Here is an 18,430-nt window from a genome sequence, read left to right as displayed (position 1 = left end):
ATAGCTTTCCAAAAAGGCAAACTGTAGTTTCTCAGCAAGAGGTTTAAATGCTGCACAGTAAAGTAAGCAGCAACTCCCTCATGCCACACGCCCCCGAAGATAGGGTGACCAGATAACAAGTGCGAAAAATCGGGACAGGGGGCAGGCAGTAATAGAAGCCCAAATAAAAAAAAAAAAAAAGTCCCAAATATTGGGACTGTCCCTATAAAATCGGGACATCTGGTCACCCTACCCGAAGACAGGCTGACTGATGAGACAGAGGGGGAAAAAAGCCTCAGGGAGCAAGACTGGAAGTTATTACCAATTCCACATTTTCTGTGCTACTGTACAAGCCACTGGGGAAAAAATCATAACAAGAGATTGTGTGCAGAGTAAAAAATGCCCATTTTGGTAGAGCTGCTCTGACTGAAAATTTAACACAGGTTTATTTGAAACAAGCAAGATTTCTTATCCCTCATGGAGCAAGATTTTAGCACATCACCGCAGCAAATCAGTCAGATTTGTGGAGGGTACATAAAGCACAGTATCAGCTTTTCCTAGCATAGCTAGCTGTGTAAACAAGACTATTTCAAAGGGGAATTGGAAAATCTTTTGAAAATCTGATATTAACTGATGTTTGTTTTTTGTATGTATTTTTTCTTTTAAAGACATGGGTCAGAAATTCATCCACAAGCCAAGATAAAATTCTAACATGTGTACAGATTCACTAGCCATCTCACTTCCTTCTCCAGAAATGGAGATCTGAGCCTAAGACAGACTTGTTGAGGAAATCATAGTTAATACCAAGGGACTGCAACACAGGGCCAGGTATTGAGAGTAGGAGCATGCTCTACACTGCAGACTAAGCCTAGGCTCTGACTCACGTTTGAGCCCAAGCACCCCTTCTGTCCACACACAAATCTCTCTGACTCAGATCAACGAGCACTCGGGACCCGGTTCTAGGATCCTGCTAGGAGTGTTGGTCAGAAGCTGATTTCCCTTGTAACTCAAGTCCAAGCCCTGTCATTTTGCAATATGGACACAGATCAAACTACAGATCTGAATCAGAAGATCCGCCTAGCACAGTATGATGTGTGAGCATGGCTGTGAGACTTGGGTCCAGCCACTGTAAACCCAGGTTTACAATGCTGTGTGGACACTCAAGCGCTGGCTTGGAAACACTGAGTCCAGAAGCCTGGATCCCAGACATGGGTTTACAATGCGGTGCAGATCTACAATAGGAGAATGTGATAGCAGAGACATGAAGGAGGCTACACTGGCAGAGATTAGGAGGGGTCAGAGGTGCAATTCATTGGTAACTGTGAACCGCTGTCTTTAATGTCAGACTATCAGCAAATCATCAAAACCTGGAAGTGAAAGAAATCTGATGCATCCGTGGACTTAATATAATTCTCTCATTAATTATTTTCTCAATCTTTGCATTAAGATGGGTGAACATGTTAATCTGCCACATTAATTGTGTGAATGGAGTCAAACCAGCTTCCAACTGTTGTTCATCCTGCTGCAGTTTAACCACAGATTAGCATTTTTACAAAAGGAAGCACACACTTACAAATACAAAAACTGCAGAAAATCAGACTTCACTTTTTAGCCATAAACTCTTGATAAATGTGCTATTTGTGACTGTGTCCTAAGTCATTTTTATGTGGGTCTGAACTCATACCATAAAGTATGTAAAAATATGTTTGATTTGTTTTTCAACAACTTCCTTTAAGCTTCTTTGTTGTAAATTTAACAGCATGTAAGCCAAAAACAAAAGGAAAACTGATAACATACTCAAACTGCCTTTGCAGTTATTAAACAGAGTAAAAATTTCTTCCCCATTCAGCAGGGAAAATAACCTCTAACCAGCTGGTAAGACATTACCCTTTCAATTGTAAATATAGTAAGATGCAATAGATGCTTTGAAAAATGCAAAAATAGTAGAGCGACAATCTCTCATGTTCAATGTACACAGATGTCAACAGATCTATTATACTGCTGAGTACTCATCTTCCCAATGGAAGTGGTATAAAACCCACTGCTTGAAACACTTAAATCTAAACTAGACAAAACACTATAAAAAACTATAGGTAGCAATCGTGCTGAGGCATGGGGCAGCAAAAGAAGACCAACTCTACAACCAATAGTTCTTTCTCTGGCCTATAACACCTTACCATATGTTTTATCCACACTTCCAGAACAAATTAATTCACAGTTTTTTGAGATATGTATTACACAAAATGTGATTTTTTCAGGTTCCCAAACTTGGCATACAAAATTTAAAAGGAAATATATTTTTATGTGCAGAAAAAGATGTTCTTATAATCAGACCCACATGTGGTATTACCCATTTAGATGCAAATCTCAGTAGTGCCGAGTCACTCCTTCATGCCTCAGAGACAAGTAAATTAGAGTTCCATGAAGTCAGCTGTGTTTTGGTCTTTTTGCTGATAAAATTGAAGTCTCATATTCTCTTCATGGACATAAATCCCATGGCATTTTTCATTAAAGTAGGGTGCCTTAGTTTGTTCAAAATTTCCTCTCCCTGCCCTGTTTTGCAACACTCATTCTCAGCTGCCTTTCACTCAGAAATGTCTATCAAGTGCTGCATGCATATGCAGTAGCCGTAAAGCATTTTGAGATCCTATCAGATGAAAGTACACATAGCATCTTTCTCTCCCTCAACAATTCCTCATTTCAGCTTGCAGAACACAACCACTTCCAGAATCGAAGGGAGAATTAGCTTTTGATTAAAATGTATAAAGGTGAACCAACTCCGGGACACAAATTAGAGATTAGCTTTGGTACAAGTGAATGTCATGGTGTAATGTGCAGATTATAAAGTGATATCTCCATATTTATTTTGAATTATTTGTTTCTGATTCTTTCGTATTTCTTCTCTTTGAAATCCTGCACCATCGAAGTTACAACAATTTATAATGTATGACAAAATAAGTCCAGAAGGATGTCACCAAATGTGATTATATCTAAGCGCAATCAGGGACAGAAACCGATTTATTGTTAAAATGAACATAAACTGTCTCATAATAGGATATTTATTTCTGGCCATCAAAACACAATAGTCACCTGCCCTCTCCCTTATTTTGGCTAGACATTTTCTCTCTACATCTGTTACAAAATGAGTCCAATCCTAAACAGTCCTACTCTTTTAGGTCACACTACTAATCCTGTCATTAATCTCAGCAAAATACCAGATTTTATATTGAGCTCTTGAAACTATCACTCTGAACAATGAAGACACTGTCATTGTTTTTGCACAGTTTATCTTTAGGTTTATGTTTTTTCTTTTTAATCTTCTGCCATGTTGCTATTGAAAAATAAAAACAATTCTGTATTTGATAAACACTTCCGAACACTTCTAATTTAGTCCAGTTATTCCACTGTTAACATTTCTCATACTAAACTTAATGTTATAGAATGACAATTTAGAAGTTATGCACTTTCTAGGCAAAAAAAAAAAAAAAAAAAAAACCCTATGAGGATACACTTTTGCCTCACCAAAGCAAAACTGACAGACTATGCAATACAAAACAGAACATTTTTAGTTTTTGTTATAAATTGGATATAATCAATTCTATATGAATATATTATATTCACTGAGAAAAGTATTATTACACATAGCTAAGAAAAAGTACACTTTTAAGATGCTAGGACCCAATTTCAGGGTTCAATGTTTCCTTGCAACAATTGTGGACACTGCTAATACCTAAATGAAACCTGATCCAACATTGATAGTAATGGATTTAGGACCAGAACCACAGTACAGGGAGCCTCATTCTCTGCATTCATCACTATCACTTTAGACAGTGTAATATTGGCTACAGTACTATGGCCAACTCTCATGATTTTTTCCCTGAGTCTCACAGTATTTGGTTTTTCTTAAAAGCCCTAGCTCCTAAAGCCATGCTTTCAGTGTAAAAAAAAAAAAAAAAAAAATTCTAGCCCTCATGGCTGTGAATAAAAGCTTGAGAACATGAACCTTGAAGGCTCAAAAACTAGAAGGCATAAAAGAACCAAACATTTATTATATTTTAAAATCAATGCTTCAAATCAATCTCATGATTTTTCAATGCTTGGGGCTGGTAACACTGCTGTTGCAGGACAATATACAAAAGCCTGTACTAAGGTCTAAGCAGACAAGTAAAGAAGCAACTTATTTTCACATTTTTTCAACTATATTAGTCAAATTTAGAATTTTAACTCATCCTTAATATTAAAATAATCCCAGAGATTAAATTGCAAAACGATATCTACTATCCAGATCTTTCCATTATATATTCTTTTAAACCACCAAAATATTATTTCACGCACCAGGCTTACTGCAGAATACTTATTTCAGCAACATACAAAGAGCTGTAATAAGTAAATTTCTGCTAACAAAAACAAATTTATGTTGATGCCATTTCCTGGTTTGATGCAAATACCACTGTTTACCTAGTTTCATCATTAGCAACCCAAATTTGACCTTTAAAGAATGGGACTGTGAGTGCCAGTCAAGAAATACTGGTGTGGAACAAACCATTTTAAACAGGATTTGGAGCCCAGAACACAGCCAGGTATCAAACACAAGATGAGCAGATCTGAATTTCTACATACCTCGTGGGAAGCTTCTCAAAGTCCACATCCAGAAATTGTTCATAGCTAGAAACAAAACTGTCCAGCCAAAGCTGCAAATAATCTGGGTCTTTCTGTAAAGTGAAAGGAACACATTAAGAAAAATTGTTATGTTTATTGATGATCGACAGAATTGTATGAGAAATGATATTATCTACAAGAAAACATTTAAAAATATTACTTAAAAAAAGCTTTGATGGGGAAAATTAAATTTTTGGCCCAAACCAAAAGATTTTCATCCGAAATTCTCAACTAAATTGAGCTCTTTCCAATTGGTTACACATCCATTTTAGTACTTCGCTGCTTCCTGGTATCAATTTCAAACAAAATATTTTAGACATTCTATAACAAGCCTCAAATACTCTCCAGTGGTTGTCAGCTTCCTAAAAGATGCTAACTTTTTTTTTAAATCAACATATACTTACTAAAGAGATTTAAATAAAATGCTCTGTATTTTGCACTAGAATTAATTAGGATGACACTAGACCAGGGGTTCTCAAACTGGGGGTCGGGACCCTTCAGGGGGTCACAAGGTTATTATTATGTCAGCCTCCACCCCAAACCCCACTTTGCCTCCAGCATTTATAATGGTATTAAATATATTTAAAAGTGTTTTTTAATGTATAAGGGGAGTTGCACTCAGAGGCTTGCTATGTGAAAGGGATCACCAGTACAAAACTTTGAGAACCCCTGCACTAGACTCTTGCTTTAAGGAATGTAACTTTTTTTTTTTTTGCCCCATATCCCACTTTCTGTATCAACTCAATATAGGACTCAAATTGTCCTGTATTCCAGCAATAACCATGCAAAGAATCATATATGGAATAAAAAATGTATAACATGTGCACCGTATATAACTTCATACTATGAACACCACATTGGGGAGTGATCTCTATTACAAATACACTTTTCCATATTTTTCATTGTTGTATTTCATCTCCTGGCAATAAGGGGGTCAGTCTGAACATGAATTATTTTTTGTTCTTTATTATAGCACCCAAAAGACTACTATCATGATTGTGCTGGGTGCTGTACAAATAGTAAAACCATCCCTGCTACAAAGACCTTATAATCTAAATAGACAAGACAAAGGGTGAGTGGAAAGACCAAGTGATCAAAGTAACGACTGGTTGACATCACGTTAGTAAATTAGAACTAACATGACATCAGCCAACCATCGCCTGTATCACAGATAGATGTCCAGGGGTTCTGAAGATACCTCTCTCTCAAGCCCAGCTCCTGCTGACACTGCTCCCCTAGTTACCACCTCAGAACGAGTCTTTGTGCACTGGGCAAGGACTGGCCCCCAAGGAGGCTGCTATTTCTCTCCCATCTCACATGGTTTAAGGATATGCGCACTAAGGGCCCAGTGTGGGGCTTGGAAAGGCATCCTTGTTTCAGTGTCTTATGGACAAAGTTTTTTGTGTAAAGGCGTTAAAGACTCATTGGTAGCATATTTTAAAGCAAAAAAGAAAAAAAAAAATCACACTATATACCAATACTGGATGGTAAAAACAACAAGGAGTCCGGTGGCACCTTAAAGACTAAAGATTTATTTGGGCATAAGCTTTCGTGGGCAAAAAAACTCACTTCAGAGATTTTTTTACCCATGAAAGCTTATGCTCAAATAAATCTGTTAGTCTTTAAGGTGCCACCAGACTCCTTGTTGTTTTTGTGGATAAAGACTAACACGGCTACCCCGTAATACTAGGTGGTGAATCACTCCCAGAAAAACAGGAGCCTTTGGCTTGTTTGTTTCTCTTTTTAAAAGATCCATTCACATGCAATTTACAAATTAGTCACTACCTGCACAACAGCATGGAAAGAAGTAGACCTGGGACTAGCAGAGAAACAAAAACTTGTTTATCTCGTTAGAGCATATTAGTGACATTCACTATCTTTTGACTAGAGGCCAAATTCCATTCTCAGGGCACCACTAAGGGCTGTATTAATGGTTGCTGGCATTTCAGTGGGCGATGTCACTAAAGCTCCCCCCTCCCATACATTCCTATCTCCCTCTACATTCCTCCCTTACACTGCACGGTTCAAAGTGAGTAGTTTGCAGAGGGAAAGAGGGAGGTAACCTTGACAGAAATGTTGGAAGTACTGTCCCCTTGGAAAGCTTGTCAGAATATCTGTCATTTGGTGTACACGCATTTCAAAAGGCAAAAAAATTGATTTTTCAGAAGTAAACTGATGAACCAGAGATAAGCCTTTCCTGGCAGAGATGCTTTGGCAATATCTAGACATACACAAAGTGTAAATTCAAACATGCACATATTATTTATCATAAAATTTTGGCATTCAACTTATTTTTGTTCTGCCTTCTTTTTCGCTTTTCCGATACTCTATTCCATTTTTGCAACAGCTGCACTTCTCTGACAACACAGATCAAAAAGCTCAGGGTGAAGCATGTATAGTGGGAGACAAAACATTCTGAGTCAATGGGATACAGCTATGGAATAATCTTCCAGAGGCGATCGGGCAAATCCAGTCTGACCATCTGTAGGAAATGCTGCAAAGCCTTCCTCATTGAGAAAGCCTTTCTCCATAAGTAACACTTGCAGTATGGACATCTCTTTCTAATCCCAAACCCCTAACAGATGGGTGACACCTCCTAAAACAGGCAGGCACGTAAGCTGTTAATCATTTTCAAGATACTATGTTTTATAGAGAAAATGTATTTATTCAGAACAAAAGCATTATGAAGGCTGGCTGGTCACTGGTTAACCCTGTCATTGGGAGAGAATAGGATGGAAGGTCCTGAACTAAACTCAGACTTGCTAAAATGACCACAGTGAATTGCAGAAGGAATTGCAGTCTAAATCCCCAGGTCTGGAGAGCGAGGAACACAGGTTCCCATTCTGAATCAGGTGATGGCTAAGGGGCCTGAGACCTGAGTGGGGTGCCCTGAAGGAGGCCACAATATGATTTAAAGTGCAGTGCTGTGATATATAGACAGGCCTTTTCCTTCCTCTCCCCCTCCCTCAACCTTCAATGTCTGTTCTTCAATCTTTCCTTCCCTCTCCTTCTGCTTTCTCCTTGCATTACATTTTGTTCTTCCTTCCCATCTCTTTGGCTCTTCTTATCCCCTTCTCCCTCCCTTCCTCCCAATCTCACTTTCTCTTTTTTAGCTGATCACTCTCAGGCTCTCCCTTTTTCACTCAACCTCTCAGTTCCTTTCCACGATCTCCCCACTCCTACTCCCATCTGAAAAATACTCACTTTTCCCTTTCCAATGCTCCTCCTCAGGCTCTCTCTAAAGTACAATATAGAGGTGTTTTAGAGGTATTCATTATATTCTAATAGCCTAGTGTAGACAAAGCTATGCATATTTTAATATGTTCTAAGCTGGTCAAGCTATCATGATATACTGAAATCTATTTCCATCACTTTAGACAAATTACAAAAAGATAGCTGCTCTATTACAATGCTATTGAAATTTGGAAAAAAAATTTCAAGAAACAGTAGAAAGAAATACCCAACAATAAAGTTAAATTGGAGAAGTAGATTCACTTACGCCACCTCATTTTCTTGCCAATATTCTCAATACAAAGTACTCGGGTAGATGCTGCTATGACATCGGCATCTAACAATCAGTCGTGTCAAACACAATAAGTCAGGGCTGGAGATCAACCATTCAATTAATATATGTTTGCTGTCAAAGTTTTAAAGAAAGTCAAACCACTGAAATATTGGAAGTCACTGGCTAAGCACCTGAACCCAGAGTTTGTTGAAGTGATAAACCAGTTTTTGATGGCAGTAGCCTTTTTTGCAGATACAGAATTTTTTTTTCGTTTGAACTAGTTCATTCGAAGTTGAGAAACTGACTCAGAGTTAAAAAAAAAAAGAAGCAGCTTACTTTCTGTTTCCAATATATGGGTGGAAAAGAATAAGATCTACTGGTTCTAAAAACTTGATGGATGTGGAAACCAGACACATAATTAGCTCAATTTACCAGCATTAGTAATTCCTTCATTTAATAAATAAGTTAGTTTTAAATGCAAAGCATGTTTTGATAAACATTTTCCCTTATGTATCCATCACATTTAAAGTAGTTTCATTTATCTAATAAAAAAAACATTTAAATGCTGTTTTTATGTATTTTTAATAGAATTCCAATTTCCATCTAAAGGCAGCTTGACACAAATCTATTAAATAAGAAATGCCTCTGACCATTTTCTAACATGAGAGTAAAAATTAAGACTCTGAATAAACGTAAATTAAGCTATATAATTGCTTGGATACATGTATATAAATACTGCATAGAGTATAGGGTTGCCATATTTAAACAGTGAAAAAAGAGGACACGCCACGAGGGCCCCGGCCCCGCCCCCATTCCAACCCCTTCCCCAAAGTCCCCGCCCCAACTCCGCCCCCTCCCCTGAGCACCCCAAATTCCTCCTCCTCCCTCCCACCCCCCGGGCTCCAGCTGCTGCTGCGCTGGGGAAGTTGCTTTGGCCCCCGCCGCGGTGGAGAGTGGCGGGAGCCGGGAAAGTTGGAGCCCAGGGAGGAGGCGGCTGCACGCTCGGATGCCGCCACCGCCTCCATGCCCCCGCAGATCAGAGGAGTTGCTAGTTTTGGCTTTGCTGCAGCCATTCTCACTCGGGGTCCCCTTACCATGCCTCCCTATTTTCCCGGACATGTTCGGCTTTTTGGAAATTCCTCCCGGACGGAGATTTGAGGACCAAAAAGCTGGACATGTCCGGGAAAATCCGGACATATGGTAACCCTAATAGTGAATCTTCCTGATTAGCAAAAACTACCAACAGTGTAAATCCATATTTCTTTGCAAATCTACATGTTTTAAATGGATATACCAACCAATGAGAATGAACTCTCTTTAGAAAAATAACTAAAAAGTACAAATGCATAACAAAATTAAAATCAATTATTTAAATCAAGGTTTCAATCCTGCTTTTTGATTAAAATTATGATTAAGATTGATGATTTAAATCAATCCACCGTGGTATCCATCTCTCCTAGATGGGGCCAGTGCAGCCAACTGTAGACTTGAGAAGTTGAATATATGGACAACCAAAAGTAAATGATGGACAGGAATTCAGACATACCAACATCCAAAAAAGAATTGTCTAAAAATAGCATAAAATGTTTTTAAAATGTTGCTGGCTTCAGATTAAACTATTATTGAAATATCAGATTTACTTTTCTTGATATGGTTTCAAAATTTTCAAATGTAGAAGCTGTAGTCATTTATTTTCTAATAACCCTACAGCAAATTATTTTCAGCAAACATATGAATTGACAGTCACAGGCATGTAAAGACTTCAACAAATAGAAACGAGGGAGAAAGGGAGCCATTATTTCAGTAATTACTAGAGTATCTTCTTGGTTAGGAGGGGACAGAGTGATACTTTACAAATGGAAATCCATACGTTTATAGCTATGAATGTGTTCTTTAATTTGCTTAGCCTACAACTAAAATAATGCTCACTGCTAGCACAGAAACTGAATCTATTTACTTTCCAACTGGCGGAACTGATGTTTTCCTTGGAATGAATAAGCTCTTTTTGAAATGTAAAGTCGAATTACCAAAGCGATATTATTCTCAAATAAATTTATTTGTTGACACAGCTGAGCTCCATCTTTAGATGACAGTACACTTCTGTGATAGTGTTGGCAAGTAATGCAACCAACTCCATATCAGACTCCATATTTGGTTTATCAAAAGATAGTGGGGGAAGGAAGTCTGAAAAAAATTAGGTTAAATGCCTGTTTTGTTCCTTTTTAATGGATATTGTTTTATTCTCAATCTACTTCAATCTTAAAAATCAAGTAAAGCTCCTTATCCTTAACTTTTAATCCCTTTATAAGACTAACAGTGCAGACAAGCAGTAAAAGAGAACGTTACCAGACGTGAAATACCGGTATGTAAGAAATAAATGATTACGTACACCACAAAAGAAAAAAGCTAAAGATGTTAAACAGGGCCACAGATTTAAATATTCTAATATTTGTGATGCACAGAATTAAATTCATCTTTGCGAGTCAAATGCTTGTAATGGGGGTACAGTTAACACAGCAGTGGGCACTTATTTCCTAAACATACATATTATATATCTAATATATTTTTGGTAAAACTAAGAGCTACAATATTATCTGGCTACTACATGTAGCTTACTTTTTTTTAATTCAACCATCTCTCTCCTCACCCTCCAAGCCAAATTATTATTCTCAGTCATTAGAATTATGAGCTTGTACATCACAACACTGGTGTAAAGAAATCTTCCTTGGTACATAAGTGTTGATACATTCATTGAGCCAAGATAACTATAGGTTTTCATCCAAGTGACAGCACAAAACAACTTAAATCAAGGCAAGAAGGAAGGATAAAGTGTAGGCAAATAAACTATCTAGTCAAGCTTCTTCCTTTTTCACACTTGTAGCTAAACCATGATCAGCCCAGCTTCAGCAATATCCATCACGGACACTCGTTGTGAGCAGCCAGTCATACAAATTTTAATTATGAGCAGTCCTAAGAGATTGAACTCATACTGGGGAGTGTGGATAGTGGTCAAGCAGTGACAAAACCTATGAGCTCCTGGAGATGGGGGCTGAATACTCACCTTCAGAGGTATACTTGGCCCTACCTCTACATAAGGGGAGATGGACTAGATGACCTCTTGAAGTCCCTTCCAAACCTACATTTCCATGATTTTATGATTCTTGAGGGCCATCCAATTTGTTTAGAAGACATCCCTTGGTTTGCAAAGTTGGAGTTTGGTGTTTTTAAAATACCCATGTCTTCGCTTTCCTTTGATATTATATTTCCATAATATAAACAGATACTTTATTAATGGATATCAACTCCTTTCTGTGCTTTTGGTGTACATCCACTGCATATCAGTAGTTTCTTCTTGCACAGAAAGACATTTTACGGTAAATTTTGACCCCCAATTTAAAATTTAATAAAAGTGGTTTTAGAATATTTTCCTGTCTGATTCCTCCTTCATTCATTTTCTTCTCTTCTCCTCCTCCTCACAAGGGTTTTGGGTTTTGAGGGGGGAAGAAGGGGTAATTTTATTTTTCCACCACTTACTCTCTTTCCATGATGTAATTTGTAAACCAAACAGCAGCAGAACAGTGGGCAGGAGTTCATGTGCCAGAATCTTGGCAAGTGCATTTGAGTACTAAACACTGTTACATATTGGCATAGAGGTAATAGCATTCATCTAGTGTGCGAATAGAGAAGCAGTTATAAGTTCTAAAGAACAACAGAAAACACGAAAATTTGTTCCTTTCCAGCACTAAGAAATTGACATGAGAGGGTCCTCCTGTGGTGACACTCCTTACTACTCTGTCCCACCCCTACAAAGGGGTTGAGGCAAGGTTCCTTAGGATGTGTCTTCACTTGGAAAAAAGGAATGTTTTATCTTGTGTTAACTAACACATGGTAACCAACACGAGGTAAAATCCTAGTGAAGACAGGGCAGTTTGTAGTTTTCACATGTTACCAGGTTGTGGTAAAGACTGTGGGGAGCTGAGGGTTGGGACACCTCAGGTTCAATATGAAATGGACAATGGCTTGCACCCTGGGGTTTTTTATTAGGGTTGACTGTACCAAATGCTTGAGCCACTTGGGACAAGATCTTTGGCTCAAGTCCAATTAATTCAATACAGTCATATGGATCCCCCTTCCGCTACAGACAAGAAAACAAGTATTACACTGCACTGGTTCAGCCCTTCCACAATATAGTGTCTCACATCTGAAAGTTACCCAAAGGCCCTGCTAACAGCAATAATGGTAGAAGCCATGGAATAAGACTTATCTTTCATTCCATAATTAAACCTTGCTGACATCTTGCAAGCAGAAATCTGGAGTTGGCCTAGATCTGTAATTCAGGCAACCATTATAAATTAATTTAACGCTGCTATGTGGAGATGCACCACACTCTCCTGACAAAAACTGTATGGTAGTATACTATAGCATCACAAAGAGAAACAATACAAACCACTGTGTATAAACCAATGTCCTTGTACTAGTTTTCTCACCAAATGTAGACACACTTTAACTCTTAACCGAAATAGGAAGAAGGGAATTTGATTTGCACTTTGGAGGTGGAGGAATGGAGAAGCTATAACTTGGTCAGACTTCATTATTTTATTTTTTATTACTGTTCTTACTACTGTTCAATTGATGAGAACACAAATTAGGTCAACCTTCTACAAAAATAAGAGATTTAGCTAAGTTTTCTGTGATTAATATTTTATTTATTTTTATAAGAAAAAAATCTCACAGCTCTTTGTATCTTTGGGATTCAAATCCACAAGTCCATGGCCTAAAACAACTGATTTACCACCAAGAAAACTACCTCACATAGTTTGCAGGATATGTTTCAAAAATTCCGCCGTCATTTAATATATATCTCCATATCTGTTAGGAGTTTCAAGACATCTACAGCATTTTTTTAAGGCTTAGAATTCCAAGAGGTTAAATTAGAAAGTGGAAGTTAAATAATTATCCATTTACCTAAGTTTTTAGCAAGACAATTATAAAATATGTTTCACTTGTTGTGGAAGCAAAAGTGGGTTCAAAAATGTGCTAAGCTCTTTACATAATGATCAAGAAGCGAACCACAAATACTTAGGGCCTAATTCTAGGCTTTTGAGCTCAATGGGTTTGCATAGGGATAAAGAAGATTAGAATTTGACCATTAGCCTTTACAGCTACTATGGCAACATTATTCAGTCATCTTGAAAAAACGCAAGTCAATTAAAGCAAAAGATATCTCAGATCATCTGGAAATGAAAATGTTTTCCTGTTCTTTCCTTTCAAATATTTTTACACACACTTCCCCTCCCCCATCAAAATAGCATACATTAAGCCTCCATTTTATAACAGTCTCCTAAGGGAGTAATACTATTCAAGCTAGCTATAGTTTAAAAAGAAATGTTGCCAGATCATACAGTACAGTGATTCTTACAGGTCGTTTTAGAAGTCAATTGTATATTTTACCAAGGCAATCATTCCATTACTTCAGAAAACAGCTTCAAAATAAAGCAGGTTAGCCAGCATGTTAGACTGCCATATAGAAAGTTACACTTTGTGAGCAAATACTTCTGTACAAATAGTAAATACATTCTGACTATTATATTCGATTTGCAGGGAAATTCTAGGTCTAGCAAGGCAGTCTTTAAACTCGGTAAGTAATGCAATGGGAAAGTAAGCTTTCAAATCTTATAAACACAAATCCAAACAAAGCACAAAGTACCTAGAATTATCAGGTTATGCTCTCTTGAAGGACACGGCAACTTTCAGAAGCAAACAATATGAAAAACCAACTGCAATCCAGCGTTAAGCTTTGAACTAAGTTGAAGACCAACAGGAAAATGAAAATTTTCTTTTAGGAATGGGCTTTTTTTTTTTTTAAATGGTGAGGAAAGTAGCATCAAATTACTTTTGATTTATTTTTTAAATTGACTAGGTGTAAAAAATTTTAAAGGACCTAAGTGACACAGAACCCTAAAAGTCTCATTTTCAAGGCTCCTAAATCTCACTGAAAGTCTGTGGGGCTTGAGGGACTTAGGATCAAGTCACCTAGTCACCACTGAAAAATTTACCCTGGTTTCAAATTGACAGTGTCACTTGAATACTCTTCCAGTTTTTCATTTATTCATAAATCAATTGATTTTAGGTTTAACTATACTTAGATTTCAATGATCACCTCATGAAACTTGCAAGAAAAGCAAAGTAGAGGTTTCACTGTGCTTCAATCAAACTTCAAGAAGAATTAAAAGAGCAAAGTTCGGTACAATTTTTATAGTTATATACAGGAAGTACCGGTACTGAGTGCTATAAACAAAAGTTGGATCTGCCTGCGGCTATTTTCAGTGTTAACACATTCCATGATCTAAAGGCAAAAATCCCCAGCATGCAATTCAGAATGCATGTCAGACTTGTCTGACAAGACAGTTGTTTGAAGTCATTAAATTTAGCTTGCTATCACAAAACACTGAGCCTGGGTGAAGTTAAATAGTATGTGCATCTTTTTTCAGTCATTCAATCTTCCAAAGTTGACTTTGACTTACTCACCCAACAAGCTCTTCACTGTATCTCATTATTGGTGCCCTTACAACAAAAGTAGAGCAGGAACTATTTTTTCCTGAGTATTATTTTTAAATTATTAAAATAATTCAGACAATACTAAGATTGAATTACACTTACAAAAATTAATAGAAATAGAGCATTAAATATGAAAATCTGCCCTTAATCCACCTCCTAAGACTAACAGCTTTCATTCTAATTGAACTTGTCTATCTAAAGCAGAATTTTATGATAGTCTTTAAAACAGTTTTGGGTATTTTCTTTTATCATGGGGTCTGTTTTTTCTGTGTGGGGAGCGGGGTTAGGAAAAAATTTTATAAAGACAAAAGAACTGTCTCACTGTAAGACCCTTCTGTGGCCTTCATTTTGATGTGTGTTAGAGGGCACAAACTTATTTTAAAAAATTTTCAAAACTTTCTATTCTTCAACTTAGCAGAAGTATAAAATATTACTACGGCTCCCACACACTACAGTATTACAAGTAATATTTGTCCAAGTTTGAAATGAACAGCAGCTAAAGTTGGCTACTAATATCAGCTGAAGGAGGGGGGAAAAAAAAAAATCCTGACAGCCTAAGCTCAGATCTTGAACTAGTTCTGTTCTGACTTACATGGTTTAATATTTATTGACTTGCATTTTTAAAATTCATACAAGCATTTTGGTCAACTTTTAAAATTAATTTTTTTATTAACATGGAATTGCAACAAAACATAAGACAACTTACAGTCTCGATAAAGCAAGTAAAAAGAAATACCACTACAAAGCCCTGGTCTACACTACGAGTTTAGGTCAAATTAGCAGTGTTAGATCGATTTAACCCTGCACCCGTCCACACGACGAAGCCATTTTTGTCAACTTAAAGGGCTCTTAAAATCAATTTCTGTACTCCTCCCTGATGAGGGGATTAGCACTGAAATCGACCCTGTTGGGGTAGTGTGGATGCAATCGACGGTATTGGCCTCTGGGAGCTATCCCAGAGTGCTCCATTGTGACTGCTCTGGACAGCACTCTCAACTCAGATGCACTGGTCAGGTAGACAGGAAAAGGCCTGCGAACTTTTGAATTTCATTTCCTGTTTGCCCAGCGTGGCGAGCTGATCAGCACAGGTGACCAGGCAGAGCTCATCAGCACAAGTGACCATGGAGTCCCAGAATCGCAAAAGAGCTCCAGCATGGTCCGAACGGGAGGTACTGCATCTGATCGCTGTATGGGGAGATGAATCTGTGCTATCCGAACTCAGTGCCAAAAGACAAAATGCTGGAATATTTGAAAAAAAAATCTCCAAGGGCATGAAGGACAGAGGTTATAACAGGGACCCGCAGCAGTGCCGCGTGAAGCCTACCAAAGAACCAGAGGGGCAAACGGCTGTTCCGGGTCAGAGCCCCAGACATGCCGCTTCTATGATAAGCTGCATGCTATTCTAGGGGGTGCCCCTACAACTACCCTGCGCCTGTGCTTCCCTCCTCCCCCACCCCTCCCGGGCTACCTTGGCAGTTATCCCCCCATTTGTGTAACGAATTAATAAAAAGTGCATGAATTCGAAACAACAATGACTTTATTGCCTCTGCAAGCGGAGATCAAAGGGGGGAGGGGAGGGTGGTTGGCTTACAGGGAAGTAGAGTGAACTAAGGGGGCGGGTTTTCATCAAGGAGAAACAAACAGAACTTTCACACCGTAGCCTGGCCAGTCATGAAACTGGTTTTCAAAGCTTCTCTAATGTACGGCGCACCCTGCTGTGCACTTCTAACTGCCCTGGTGTCTGGCTGCTTGTAATCAGCTGCCAGGCGATTTGCCTCAACCTCCCACCCCACCATAAACATCTCCCCTTTACTCTCACAGATATTGTGGAGCACACAGCAAGCAGTAATAACGATGGGAATATTGGTTTCGCTGAGGTCTAACCGAGTCAGTTAACTGCACCAGCGAGCTTTTAAACGTCCAAAGGCACATTCTACCACCATTATGCACTTGCTCATCCTATAGTTGAACTGCTCCTTACTACTGTCCGGGCTTCATGAGCCATGGGACCAAGGGGTAGGTGCGACTGTGCGGTGCTGCCGACTGGGAGAGCAGCCTGAGGCAGAAGCCTCCAGCTGACATGATATTCCAGACAGGACTGAATCTCCATTAAACGAAACTTAAAGAAGAGAATGACCTGCAGTCATTCCCATTTTTGTCCAAGCGCCCCCGACCGACCTCACCGAGGCCGGCCAGGAGCACCTGTGTCTGCCCAGGCGCCCCCGACCAACCTAACCGAGGTCAGCCAGGAGCACCCACGGGACGACGACAACAGCTAGCAGTCATATTGCACTGTCTGCCGTCTGCAAGGAAAGGCAATGGAATGCTGCTGTGTAGCACTGCAGTACCGTGTTTGCCAGCAGCACCCACGAGACATACGGTGACAGTGAGCTGAGCGGGCTCCATGCTTGCCGTGGTATGTCGTCTGCACGGGTAACCCAGAAAAAAAGGCGAGAAACTATTTTTTGCCGTTGCTTTCATGGAGGGAGGGAGGAAGGGAGGGGGCCTGATGACATGTACCCAGAACCACCGGTGACAATGTTTTTGCCCCATCAGGCATTGGGAGCTCCACCCAGAATTCCAATGGTCGGCGGAGACTGCGGGAACTGTGGGATAGCTACCACAGTGCAACGCTCCGAAAGTCAACGCTAGTCTCGGTACTGTGGACACACACCGCTGACTTAATGCACTTGGTGGGGACACACACAATCGACTGTATCAAATCGATTTCTAAAAAAATCGACTTCTATTAAATCGACCTAATTTCGTAGTGTAGACATACCCAAAGAGTACCACTTAAAAATATTAGAAATGAACTCAGTATTATTTCTTCTCTTTTCCACATGCTAATCAGGAAAACTTATCTTTTAGTCTCACCTTTGACAGGCAATTGGATAATCACTAAAGAGCCGATACTCACACACAATTACTTTTCTGATTTCTGAGGTTCCAAAGGCATGAGTGTTTAATGGAGAAGTTTGGAGAAAGTAACAGGTAGAAGTGCAGCAGTACCAAAACACTCACTCACTATCTTCTTTATCAAGCCAATCTTACTCTAAGACCAGTTTAAAAATCAAGCAGAATCTTGTTCGAGTAAAAATAAGAATTCTCCTCTTTTTAAAATCTATTTATTTATTGGTGATGAGACCCCAACTTTGCACCTTTGGAGTTGGTACATGGCTGTGAAATCACCTAAGAGACCCAAACCAGATAATAAACACAGATCTGAATAATGCCACATTATGGTGGCCTAGTGGAAAGAGCAGTGGACTGGGATCCAAAAGACCCAGGTTCTATTTTCAGCTCAGCCACTTGCCTGCTGGATGACACTGGACAAGTCATTTCACCTCCCTGTACCTTAGGTTCCTCATCTGTAAAATAGGGATAATGATGCTTGCCTCATTTGTAAAGCACTTTGAGATCCACGGATGAAAAGCACTATATAAGAGCACGGTGGTATTATTCTTGTAAAATACCAATGATCCACATCAACTCTCTGTTCCAGCCTGCACTACCAGAGAAGTGCTCTGTTCAGCGCAGATATAGCATTCTGCTTAGCCAGAGTCAACTGCTCAAATTATGAAACAGGAAGGGGCAAAAAATACATGATTTACAATCCAGTGATATATTGAATCTAGTAATTTTCACTTAGCTGTCAATAGAACTGAACCAACAGAGCAGAACTAGTAAAAGACGAAAGATACATGTAACAATTAAGGACCAGGGAAC

The 18,430-nt window shown here is 38.8% G+C and overlaps 1 protein-coding gene across 6 annotated transcripts in view; it reads right to left on the bottom strand.

Moving 5' to 3' along the window:
• The window catches only part of NBEAL1 (neurobeachin like 1), a 148,064-nt gene that overhangs the window by 117,401 nt on the left and 12,233 nt on the right, over positions 1-18,430 (bottom strand). For all 6 annotated transcript variants that reach the window (XM_005306210.5, XM_005306212.5, XM_065560962.1 and 3 more), the window contains exon 3: positions 4,600-4,691. In XM_005306210.5, coding sequence (XP_005306267.2) covers positions 4,600-4,691 — 92 coding nt within the window. The remainder of the gene's footprint in view (positions 1-4,599; positions 4,692-18,430) is intronic.

The sequence above is a fragment of the Chrysemys picta genome, chromosome 11, assembly GCF_011386835.1.
Source record: "Chrysemys picta bellii isolate R12L10 chromosome 11, ASM1138683v2, whole genome shotgun sequence".
NCBI lineage: Eukaryota > Metazoa > Chordata > Testudines > Emydidae > Chrysemys > Chrysemys picta.
Note: the sequence above shows the minus strand (reverse complement) of the source record. Positions and strands in the feature narration are given on the sequence as shown.